This window comes from Lethenteron reissneri, chromosome 23 (assembly GCF_015708825.2).
Source record: "Lethenteron reissneri isolate LAM-NWPU_2019-01 chromosome 23, ASM1570882v1, whole genome shotgun sequence".
In the NCBI taxonomy this organism is placed as follows: domain Eukaryota; kingdom Metazoa; phylum Chordata; class Hyperoartia; order Petromyzontiformes; family Petromyzontidae; genus Lethenteron; species Lethenteron reissneri.
The window spans coordinates 7,436,279-7,449,672 of record NC_083801.1 but is presented as its reverse complement, the minus strand read 5'-3'; the positions used below and the strand labels follow the sequence as shown (position 1 = coordinate 7,449,672).

The 13,394-nt window shown below is 38.4% G+C and overlaps 1 protein-coding gene across 6 annotated transcripts in view; it reads left to right on the top strand.

Annotated features, from left to right (window-relative positions):
* LOC133345902 (dual specificity calcium/calmodulin-dependent 3',5'-cyclic nucleotide phosphodiesterase 1A-like) overlaps positions 1–13,394 on the top strand; it is a 216,431-nt gene that overhangs the window by 153,664 nt on the left and 49,373 nt on the right. For all 6 annotated transcript variants that reach the window (XM_061557008.1, XM_061557009.1, XM_061557012.1 and 3 more), the window contains 2 exons: positions 7,946–8,046; positions 11,901–12,029. In XM_061557008.1, coding sequence (XP_061412992.1) covers positions 7,946–8,046; positions 11,901–12,029 — 230 coding nt within the window. The remainder of the gene's footprint in view (positions 1–7,945; positions 8,047–11,900; positions 12,030–13,394) is intronic.

The window sequence follows — 13,394 nt, the reverse complement described above, 5'->3', positions numbered from 1 at the left end:
TTAGAATTGCTCTGCGTAGATATTTGTGTGATATTTGATTTGTAAAATGGTTCAATTATTTACACATATACTTTTACCCTCAATAATGTGCACCCCCATCAGGCTGTCTGCTCACTTTGCACGTAATAACCAAATGCATGCGGATCACGTGCAAATGCTGCTGTAAGCCTTTCCGTAATGCCCGATCGACGCCAGTGTTCACTCTGTCATATTAACACTACGCTTGAAAAAGAATCAGGTTGGCAGAGCCACTGTGCTATTGGTGGAAATTTCAAAAGGGGACAAAAGAATGGTTTAGTGCGGTGTAATTAAAAAGCCTGCAGTCCATTACAATACCATAGCCCTAAAGGAAGTGTAGGGAAATTATAAATACATGTTTCGCGTGCCATTGAAATTTACCTTACAGCACGGAACCATTACGAGATTCACAGTGCCTGTCATTTTTTTGTTCCGGAATGTAAGGGCTTTATGTGAACCATACATTTTTGTTGGAGCAGCAGTGGTGGCTGGGAAGTTGTGTATTGCTTGCTGTGCTGCATTTTGTGCCTAGAAATAGGCAGCTGGGTCTGATTGGTTTAAAGCTATGGGGAGTAGATTGTTGTATCAGGACAAATTTATACTGGTCCTTGTTAGCACATTCGCTGGGTCAGAAAGGGATACAATTTAGGTGCGCCAGACCAAAATGAAAATTGTGTGTGCTATATTCATATTAATAAAGCAAGCATTTGCATTTAAATTAAGCATTTCATACTAAACCCCCAAGGCTTCAGAAGTGGCCAGGTGGCTCAGAGGTCAAAGGGCTGAGCTGGCACTGCTGGGTTTGAATCAGGGCAGCAGCCTGTGATTATAAGTGGGATCTTAAGTGATGGGAGTTGATGTCTCAGCCCAGTTGCCAATGACTGCTCAAACTAACCATAATATTACATTCGGTTTGATTTGTCTATATTCCAGCCATGAGAATTAAAAACTATTGGTTTGACCGTAATGCAACAATCTCTTAGAAGAGTGCATGGGAAAGTGTGTCCCCTACTGTGCAAGGGATAAACATTGATTTTTAATGAAAGTTTCAGACGTGTGTTGTTTGACACCTGGGGCACACTGCTACGTGATATTTCTACATTTATTATTTTTCTCTGGACATGATACAGTTCATACAATTAGAGAAATTTGGGCGGAAGAAGACAAATGCAATTAAACCTACACACTTCAGAACTGTTTTTCAAAAATATTGTAATGCAATCGGATTGAGTCATACTGCTACGGCACAGTTTTTGTTTAGAGAAAATGTCGATTGCATATATTTTATCATAAGGCCACATAGCACTTGGTTAGTGACAGGAAGACATGTTTATCTCACTTAAAAAGCTTTTAACAAGCATACAATTTGAAATTGTAATGCATATGCACAGCGAATTTAAGTAACATTCGACACGTTTTTTCAGTGCCGAGCAAGTGACATTTTGAAGCATGAAAGTCAGGCCTGGCACGGAATTTATAATGTATGCTACAGGGCATATGGTACACCATTAATAGTGTTTTAATATATGTCATATGCCAGCCACAAATTCTGATTGATGTTGCGTGTAAATAAATTTAAGCTCTTCCAACTGCTGTGACCAGTGTCCTCATCATCTCCCCATTAGCAGAAGAGTTTAACAAATTAGCCCGCTTCTGTTGGACATACATTACGTCATCAAATGCAGCGGGGCTCTATAATGAAGACAAATAGGTTCATTGCAGAGGTTTTCTTTTGCAGCAATGGTCATATCTGAAATAATTCTCATCAGCAGCAGGGTTTATTGTCAAAATAATTTAATTTAAAAAGAACCAATGACCCACCATTTCCAACAACAACGAAAAGGATGCATTGCCATTAAATGAACATACTTCCGGGTACGGAAGCCACGTTGATAGAACACGCACGCTGTGCGGCATTGCTGCATCTCATGTTAATGGCAAAACACAGTCTGTTCTCCTATAACGCGTGTTTTCATAACGTGAATTTTATATAACACGATGAATGTAGTGGGGAACACATGTTTATAACGCGGATGCGAATTGGATACAATTCGACTGAGTGAACGGAGCTACGTCGCACGAGTAGGATTAAGTGGTTGTACGGTTGCCTCGGCGTAACATCACACAAGGCGGTGGGATGCTGCTGGATGTTTCTAGATGCTACCCACGCACATCAGTCTTTGTTCAGGCTGCATACGCTTCTCACGTGTTCGTGCGGACTGTGCTTTACCCTCTATTCTATATTATTTATTATAACGTGATTTTCCCAGAACGCGGTGTTTTTCAGACTTGCACGCTTGTATTGTAAATATTTTCACTGATGATTTGTGCCATCATTGTGTCAAGTTGCTTCTCCAGTCGTGAATTGATCTTCTACCAGTGGCAGTAATAAGAAGCCCTCGCAGCCCTAATCTGACACATTAATCTCCTGAAACATCCAATTAAGGCGCCTGCAAAGTGGTTTTCTGCTACCCAGGCCTCCTCTGACGAGGCGTGATTTACGTTATGCGTTGCAGATCGTAGATCATCGCCTTTGCACGTCCCTATGCAGTAATGTGCGTCTAATTGATAAGTGCTTATGTACACTACCGTAGATATTTTGGAACGTCAGTTCTGCAGGACTTGGTCCTACTGGTGTGCCGTTTAAACCTCAGAGATGACACAACACGAGATGGAATTTAACAGTGGCACGAGCAGCCTCTGTGGTTCCTGTCTAGGATTATTTTGTAGGGAAACCACCCAGGAGCTAAGAGGATATCAGAGAGGACTAAACTCCCCCCCCCCCACCTCACCCTACAATGAGATGCCCTTTTGTTCAGAACTAAATTTAATTTCGATTTAAAGCTTTCGTGACTGCAGGGATTCATCTTCTTGGTTCTTTCGGTAAAGTCACATAGAAGGGAAGTAATAAAATAATAAAAATACAACATAATAAAAACATAATAAAAATAATTCTCACGACGTTTCGGCCACAACGCAAGCAGCCGTCCTGAGGACGTCCTGAGGACGGCTGCTTGTGTTGTGGCCGAAACGTCGTGAGAATTATTTTATTATGTTTTATTTTTATTATTTTATTACTTCCCTTCTACGTGACTTTACCGAAAGAACCAAGAAGAACTAAATTTAAGATGAAAAGTTATATACCTGTATTTCAAAACAACACCACAGAACATACCTTTGAGTTGCAGACTTGTCGTTGCGGTATTAACAATATTTAACAGCTCCATCTATTCAGTAGTCATCCTCTTCCACTCCATCGTTCATCTCAAACTACAATAAAATCTTGACTTAAAGCTTTCGTGGCTGCAGGGATTCATATTCTTTGGGTCTTTCGGTAAAGTCACGTAGATAGGTTCAAAGAAAATAACAAAAAAACTACGACGTTTCGATCGCAACACAAGCGTTCGTCATCATGTGTTGTGATGTGTTTGCGATCGAAACCTATCTGTGACTTTACCGAAAGACCCAAAGAATACAATCACCCCCTTATAGTGATGTGTCCTGCCCTAACTCGTGAATGTTCTACGATGCATGTGTTCCTCTTGCTGTCTCTCAATGTAATTCTAAACGTGCGTCTCTCCACGTTTCTGCGCGCATCTTTCAGCTTTTGTTTAATTTTGTATGTCAACGTCCTTGCTTCTGATCCACGTATCATAACAGGTGATAAACACGTATTTTACCGTTTTGTTGAGGCACATTGGTATTTAGAATTTCACTATTAAGGTCAGTTTTCCAAAAGTACTCAAACCCACACCACAATCTGATTCGTGATATTTATAAATATTATTGAAAACCCTTTAAAAAAATGGAACACTGACACTGAGATTTCTTGAAGAAAACACCAAAAGTAACGAAACATTTTACATCAGAAGGGGAATCAGACACGGAGATACACCTTTTAACAAAGTTATTCATGGAGACAACGCGATTTTTAAAAAAAAATTGCCTGGATAAATAAAGTAATAAACTTAAAAGGAAATAAACTAACCGGTGGTATTTGCTGATGACGTAAACGTTATAAAAAGCAATGGAAATTAATTACAGGATAATATCTAAGAACTTAATGAATAATGCTGCAAAGTGGGGCTCAGGCTAAATCTGATTAAAACAAACCCATTGGAGATATCTGTTGGGAAGGAAACAATTGGACAACACAGCAGTTTTTTGTTAAAGTAGACGAGGATCAACAATGAATACATTGCCATCATTTTGCAAATAAAATCCACCTCAATGAATTCCCTCAAGAATGTTTTAAAACAGGGGCTATGTGAGAGGTGCTAGTTAAACATGGCATGAAGTAAAACAAGGCTAATTTTCATCTGCTACCGAATTATACTGTTTAATTGCTATTTGGACTGATTTTAAATGCGGATTTCTATAATTTGTAACCAAATTAAGGTTGACCTTATGTTTTTTTCATAATTATAATTACCTTGGTTTGGATTGGGGAATAGGTTACGTAATATGTATGTAAGTACCAGATAAAGCAAGCAAAGTGGTTTGTTTCTTTTGCTGGATGAGCTCAATGGAAGGTAATAAACACATTTTAAATTAACATTATTTGTTTTATGTATAATATAGTACTATAATATTCCAACTTTTTCAAATGTTGTGCTATGTTGTTCCTGTTCCAATCACGATGTGTACGTTTGCCCGAGGCATACTGCATGTTAAGGCTGCACACAGTGACATCGCGCAACATTGCACGACTCAACTGCAATGCAAACGTGCTAATGAAGGCAGCGTACGACGTTCAACATCTTTAATGATTCTAGATTTGAAGCTTTCGTGACTGCAATGATTCATATTCTTAGGTTTTTTCGGTAAAGTCACGTAGTTAAAAAAAACATTAAAAAGTAAAATAAAAAAAATCACGACGTTTCGGAGGCAACACAAGCTTCCGTCTTCAGGTGGTACCGTCACAGCCACGACGGCTGATACAGCCGTCGTGGCTGTGATACAACTGTCGTGGCTGTGACGGTACCACCTGAAGACGGAAGCTTGTGTTGCCTCCGAAACGTCGTGATTTTTTTTATTTTATTTTACTTTTAATGTTTTTACCTACGTGACTTTACTGAAAAAACCTAAAAATATGAATCTTAAATGATTTGTGCACTGAGCCATCCTCAGGAGAGTGCATGATGATGTTGATGATGGTCATGATGATGATGGTCATGATGATGATGGTCATGATGATGATGGTCATGATGATGATGGTCATGATGATGATGTATATGTACAGTCTCCTGGCTAGGTAACCCCTTATTCTGAATGATTGTCGTCTTTGTGTTGATCTTGTTTATTACCATATTGGACAAATGAGATAGATTATTGCACGTTTTTTTGTGTCCCCTATGTAAATGTGTAGACAATTATAGATGTCAGAATAGCCGCTAGTTCATTGCACCTGGCAAACATTCATTTTTGACCGTGATTCAATGCTTTACACACAGTTAAAAGAGGTATGCCGTTGACAATGGGGTTCCACTAAACATTAAGTGCCTCGATTAATCTGGCTTGCTAACACGTAGGCACATTATAACAATTGTTACATATGATAAGATAAACATCTACTTAGTACAATACTTCCAATTGAAACGCATCATCTGTGAAAACTTAAGAATTTAATAAAGCACCTGTTCTTTTTTACATTAATTTATCAATAAATAAAATAGTTTCCCAAATGTATAGAAGATTATGGTTTTCAGTTGTATTGCCATCTGAAAAGTAAAATTGTATCATAATAAAAAAACAACGGCAGTTAATGTGAACCATATATAGACGGAGACGTACAGACATGGTACACTTTGAGCAGTTAGTGTGCATATTTGCATCATTAGCGAAAAGTTATTGGTCACAGAGAATAAAAAAAATTGGGTTGATTGCATGTGATGCCTTCTCTCACCATAGGTCGCAAAGTAATTATAATTTTTAATTGTCAATATGTATGGTAGATTACTGATTGGAAGCTGGCCTTGTATAATAAAGAGGCATCAATTTTGTTATAATAGCCTCAGGCCAAAAACAGAAAATTACAATGTGAAATATACGTTCACTGATGATAATGGATGTGCTTTTGGTAATTAAAAATATTATATATTTAGTGGTTTATAAAATAACAAAAGTACGATGGAGCGAGTGATACATTTTTTAGAAGGAATAAATAACAATGATTTAATCTACAAAAACCTTCAAAATAGTAGAGAATAATTATGTATAGGAAATAAACAGGAAATAAATCAACAGTCTGCCTCAGCAGCAGACCACGCTTTCCCATCTGATGATGGACGCTTGTGTTGCGCCCGAAACGTCGTGATTTATTTTATTTTACACCTACGTGACTTTACCGAAAGATCTTCTTGGTTCTTTCGGTAAAGTCACGTAGAAGGGAAGTAATAAAATAATAAAAATAAAACATAATAAAATAATTCTCACGACGTTTCGGCCACAACGCAAGCAGCCGTCCTCAGGTGAAAACCAGGTCCGTCGAGGCGACAGAGTCTGAATGAAACAGCACACGAGCTTGGAGCATATATATAAGCTGGGCGCCTAGACAAAGGAATTTGCATATCAAGAGGAATTTAGCATATTTATGGGAAATGCAGGAATGTGATTAGTACTACATATGCATGTGCATTATGCAGGATTAACAGCATCAAAGGGAGCTGCAGTTGCTGCTGCTGCAGTTTCTACTGCTGCTGCAGTTTCTGCTGCTGCTACAGTTTTATACATTTGGGAAATTTACCGAAAGAAGCAAAGACTATAGGAAATAAATAATCAGAAACATACAGTTTGATACAAACCTGCGCTGGCATTTGCCACATTTCCATTCTTGACGCGATTAGTGGAACTAATTGAATTACAAGACCATAAAGGAAAATATGCTCTGCTCTCTCGACCGCAGAAGGTCGCTCGCACACCCATTCTAAGCACACGCACATCTAAGGTACACAAACTGGTACTGAGTGACACACATTTCGTTCCATTTTTCTACGGCAAGTGGCCCAGTCTTTTACAGAGGTCCCACAAATGAGTGCATATTTTAACTGCACTGGGAGAGATGAGTCTTCCCCTCCAAGCCACACACTCTACCACTGCACTACCAGCTGGATGACTTTGTGACAGTTGCAACATTCAAATATTAGCATGCAACTACGTTTTGTATGTGCTTTATCTAGATGACACAAAGTACTTGTTTGCTTGTCTCTTGAATTAACTGTCGAACCATACATTGTCTGCTGACCTGTATATGTCGCGTAATCGTAGCATTCTGCATGGATAAATGAGCAAAATACTCACTTATGTATGATTTGGGAAAGTAATGTACGACTTGTTTCGTCCTTGAGTGTCGATCAATTACTAAGAATCATCATCCTTATTGGCATTGAGCCCTCCCCCTGGGTTCTTCCTGAAAATGTACCGTGAGGACTGATGATAAAGCCAAAATAATGCGGGATCTTACCATGTGTGTAATTTAGAAGACATCATCTCAAATCCGATTACATGGACATAATCCGCAGCACAGTGTGGGGAGTTGACAGAGGTAAACATGTTGATTTAATAAATAAAACTCCCAAAATGAGTCAAACAGTTTGATTTTGTATTTGCCAATCTGTATTATTAGAATTGTATTTCAAAATCCATATTCTTATATCAGGATATGTTATCTGGAAAATGAGGTAGAGATGGCTATGGCACATGTTGGACGGAGGAACTCTGGGTACTGGACACCCAGAGGTCCAAGACCAAGGAGAATAATTAAAGACAGATGGTGGGATATGGTGAGGGCAAACTTGGGAGATTGGGTGTCAACATTGCAAAAGCTTAGGGATCTAGCAGATGGAATGCAGTGATGGCAAGGTGTGTTTACGTAAACAGCATTGGCGTCCCTTGCCTTTTGACACTGTTTCTTCTTTTGCCTCCACAGCATTGGTTAAATGAGCTGGAGATCTTATCTATGATCTTTGCCGCTGCAATCCATGACTACGAGCACACGGGCACCACGAACAACTTCCACATCCAGACACGGTACGCAGCAAACAGGGCAGCAGCATGACACTCGTGTGCAGCATGGCACGGTGCCTTCTCCTGCAGCGCTGGAAGGGCCACATCTCTAAAAGAAGGCTGCAGTGGCGAGATGTTCACTACCTTGTCTGTTATACAGGAGTGCGTGGGTTCGATATTTTCCCCTGAAGCCTGCTGGATATTTGGAGTTTGCATGTTCTTCCTGTGGCTGCGTGGAGTTTTATCCGGGTCCTTCGGTTTTTTTCCCCTCCACATTTAGAAAAGTGCGTTGAGAGTATTTTGGCTGCAATACATTACAACATGATAAGCCACTTCTGCTTTTTGTGTTTAATTGTATTGTCCTTCCCACGCACCTCCGAATAACGTGATTGGCTACTTATATTGTGAAATAAGTTCGAATTACATATATATTTCCGTGAGCTATAATTTGTGGCTAGGTTGCTTCTGAGGAAAGAGCTATATAGCTCAGTGGGCCTTACCTGGTAAAATAAAAATAGTTAATAGCTTAATAAATATTTTTCTACTGTACTTTTTCATCTTGTACATAAATTATATATGTACACACACACTTCTTGCACAGCAGGCAGAATAAATGTGCGCCAGTTAGATTAACTATTTAGTTTTTTGAGCAAATGCGTGTTCAAAATCTCCCTGGTTTTAGTTGGCAGTTGTGAGATTTTGTGATTGCATTTGCTACGTGAATTTGTAAGCTCACTGAGGGCACACGTCTTTTATAAGGGGAAAGCCAAGAACGAATATATCATCCTATAAAAATGGTGTAAGAAATTTTAATTACACAAAATCATGTAAAAGGTTTAAGAGATTTTAAATGTTGATTTGAAGCCTTCGTGACCGCAGGAATCCATACTCTTTGGTTCTTTCGGTAAAGTCACGTAGGTAGAAAAATTAAAGAAAAAAAATATATATCACGACGTTTCGATCGCAACACAAGCAGTCGTCTTCAAGTGGAAAAAAAATATCCAGCAGTGGAACTGCTGAACCAGCGAGAGAGCTGTTACAACAAGGTGTTGCCATCGAAGCGTCGTGATATATTATTTCTTATTTTATTTTTCTACTTACGTGACTTTACCGAAAGAACCAAAGAGTATAGATTTTAAATGATACGAAACATTAAAAAGTCTAAGGTTATGTAATGTATTGTACATATAATATAATTTAGTCTACAAATTGTTCAAAACAAATGTTGGCAACATCATCATAGCTCAAGGACATGACTCATATTATAATTACCCAAGGTATGGAAGAAATATATTTCTTACACATTGCTGTTGGATGCACACGGGATAATTGTATGCAATTCAAGAATTGTATGCAATGTATGCAATACAAGAAATGTATGCACGACTTTTGGAGGGCATATAAATGGTATATGTAGAGCAAATACATCCAAGGCATTTGGGAGCAGTTATCATCATTGCCTCCTGATAACAGCTTGCTCTTCAACTGTCCTCATCTTAATTTTTGTTGTCACAGTCTTTCCTAGTTTGGAGGGTATTGTTACACACAAAAACATATCCTTCTTCCAGTAATGCACCTCCCAACACTGCATCATTGCACATCCCTGCTTCATATATGTTAATATCAGTAACCCAACCTTGTGATATTTGGTAGGGATGAGCCAGTGCTTTATTAGATTTCTGTTGGTCTCATTCATGGCAGGCATACAGTATTAATTCTAGATTTGAAGCTTTCGTGACTGCAAGGATTCATACTCTTAGTTTTTTTGGTAAAGTCACGTAGGTAAAAAAGGAAATAAAAATTAATACAAATTAAATAATAAAAAACCATGACGTTTCGGAGGCAACACAAGTCTCCGTCATCAGGTGGGACCGTCACAGCCACTTGATGCAGCAAATCTGGCTGTGACGGTCCCACCTGATGACGGAGACTTGTGTTGCCTCCGAAACGTCGTGATTTATTATTATTTCATTTTTATTAATTTTTATTTCATTTTTTACCTACGTGACTTTACCGAAAAAACTAAGAGCAGGCATACAGCATTCAGAATTAATGTGGGCTAAGAACTATGGCATTCATTCCGCGAGGTAATATCTGATGAATCGGCCCATTGGGCCGAAGCCTAAATGGCTGCACTGGACCAGCAGCTGCAGGCTTGTGTGAGCCTCTCTTGTGGTTAAATGGCTGTAAAAATCTTTACAGACTATTTTCAAAAAAAGTGTTCACATTAAAAAAAAAATTATTCCTTAAGAATAAATCTTCAGGTTAATTTTGTTGCGACTTTATTTCTGAAAACACCGTAGCTAAAACATATGCTTTTGCTTTGCGTTCTAAACTTGCAGTACTTGTATTAATGCATTCAGTCTTAAGTGAAAGATAATGGGCCCAGGCTTGAGAAATCACAGCGCATTGATTCAAATGGGGGGCACTCGACATATTTGAAGTGCCCTTGCTTTTGAATGCAGTAATCTACCATATTAAAGACATTAGAGAGCTGCATTTAGCCTTTTTCCCAGTGCTTCTCCAATGTGGGCCAATAACGGCTGGAGGATTGCTTGAATTCCATTAAAGCTGAGCACCATTTTAAGTTAATGATTTTTTTTCCACTTTGACACATTGCAGCTGCTAGATCATTACCAATACGTCCCAATGGCTCTCCTGGTCAGCTTGTGAAGATTTCATTCCCACTTCTTAAAATGGCCCTAAGTAACCATGGAAATCACTGGCAAGGTCACACAAATCCCGTAAATTATTCCTTACCTACCTCATGAAAAAAAAACAAATTATCTGTCCGTATACTGCTGTGACCTAATTTACACCTTTATAAAAAGTCAACCAGAAGATTCTCCAACAACACAGTACTAAGCTTCAGTAAAAAAAAAGATGCATTGTGAAGTGCAATGCATGTAAACGAACGTGGTCATACTGCTCTGCAACAAATGTGTGAAGTAAGTGTCCTGATGTCATTCTGTAAAGGAGAAAGACTTTTGTGCGGAAAAATATATAATTCATACCAATTTACAGTGTAACTGAGATGCGAACTAACACCCCATTAAATCTCACGAGTGTTTTAATATAAAAAGGAGAGAAAATCATAACCACCTTCCAGACACAATTGCTTTAACTGGAACAGATTCGGTTCGGAGCAGTGGCAGTCACTCATCAGCAAAATCTGCAGTCACAGGGAAACCAGACTGAGTGACGCACATGGGTAGATTACCCAAAAGCCATACTTTAAATTTATGAAGCCACTAAAGCATAGAAAAACAAATACTCTAATTGCATTTATGTTGCCATTCATAATTCGTAGTATTACATTCCATGCAGCGTTTTAAAATAGTTGCCTGAAAATGCAAATACCAGTTTAATGGTTAGAATGTGTTTTCATCGTAAAAAATGATACAACTGTCTTAACCTGTTTGAAACCCGATATATTAATCCAGAAAAGTGGAACTGTAGCAAGCAATTCAGCTCACAATTGGTCAGTTCAGGAGTTAATATCTAAGTCAGCATGGACAGAGGCAATTATCAACAATGGTCATCTAATGGAGAGAAACCTGAACAAACACCTTTGAAATATGGGATTTTAACCATTTGAAATGAATATCACCCCATGGAATTTTTTAGCAAGGAATGCATTTATATGTGTATTAGGGATGTCATTACTTAGAATGAGGACCATGGTCACGACCGCTAAACATATTTTTTTATTAGGCTACATTTCACGGTGATGCATAATTCGACAACAAGAAATGTCAATCTTAAAACAGATCTAGAAAAATAAGGATCACCCAAAAAGCATATACAGTATATGTGTTTTCTACGACATAGAGATCGCACAGTACTACCCCCGTGTCTGTGCCTCGGCTTTCTTGCAGGTCAGACTCGGCGATCCTTTACAACGACCGCTCAGTGCTTGAGAACCACCACGTGAGCGCTGCCTACCGCCTCATGCAAGAAGACGAGGAGATGAATATCCTTATCAACCTGTCCAAGGATGACTGGAGGTGAGACAAGATCTCCATCCTCAATGTTATCACTAAATGAATGTAAAGTAAAACAACTTTAACTTCAAAGATATTTAGGGATTTATATATTTTTTTTAACACAGAGGCTTTTTGCCAAACTATCTGATGCTGCCCCTTAAAATAGATTAAATTAATTATACTTTTAGGGCCATGCGTGCACTGGAGAAACTCAGGTGGATATATATCAAAGCATCTCCGATTGGCACGGTTTGCTACGTACGGTGCGAAAGAGTGTTCAACATACATGGCATTTTTATCCACCGGTAACAGAAACAAATGTAGCAGCATTTTTCGATTTAAAGCTTTCGTGACTGCAGGGATTCATCTTCTTGGTTCCTTCAGTAAAGTCACGTAGAAGGGAAATAATAAAATAATAAAAATAAAACATAATTAAATAATTCTCACGACGTTTCGGCCACAACGCAAGCAGCCGTCCTCTTCACCTGTGGACGGCTGCTTGCGTTGTGGCCGAAACGTCGTGAGAATAATTTTATTATATTAAATTATTATTATTTTATTATTTCCCTTCTACGTGACTTTACCGAAAGAACCAAGAAGATAAATGTAGCAGCATTTACAGGTTTCCCTCTCTTTGTGCGGTAGTTGCGTTCCAAGGAAAGGGATGCACAAAGTGAAACCGCACGAGACAGCTGCCTACTCAGTTGCATCTACAGTACACACACACACGCGCAATGTTACCCCATCTCCAACCACATCGCCACATATGAGTGAGTTCAAACTGCAAAGAGATTCTTTTGGGTAGAAATAGATGCGAAATTGCACAAACTGAACTTGCATAAAGCGATGGAAACTTAAATTTCGATTTAAAGCTTTCGTGACTGCAGGGATTCATCTTCTTGGTTCTTTCGGCAAAGTCACGTAGAAGGGAAATAATAAAATAATAAAAATAAAACATAATAAAATAATATAATAATATAATATAATAAAACACTTTTAATTTTATTATGTTTATTTTTATTATTTTATTATTTCCCTTCTACGTGACTTTACCGAAATAACCAAGAAGACAATGGAATCTTGTACTTATTTTCTACAGTCCGAACTGCTCACACTTGCAAAATGATATGCAGGGTGCTTCAAATTTGTTTTAAAACTTCTGAGAATTTGCAACAAGACCACAAGAAATGTGCCTCTGGGCTCTGGAGACCTCCTGGAGAAGATTCCAGGCACGTGTTTACAATGATGGCGTAAAAGTGGAGACTCTTTGACTTTGGGAAGCTATTAACATACATTTGTTATTATGCTGCAGTGTATTATCTGTTCTTTTTCCATTAAAAACAATAGTCCCGTATAAGTTTTTGAAAAAAAAATTAAGCACCCTGT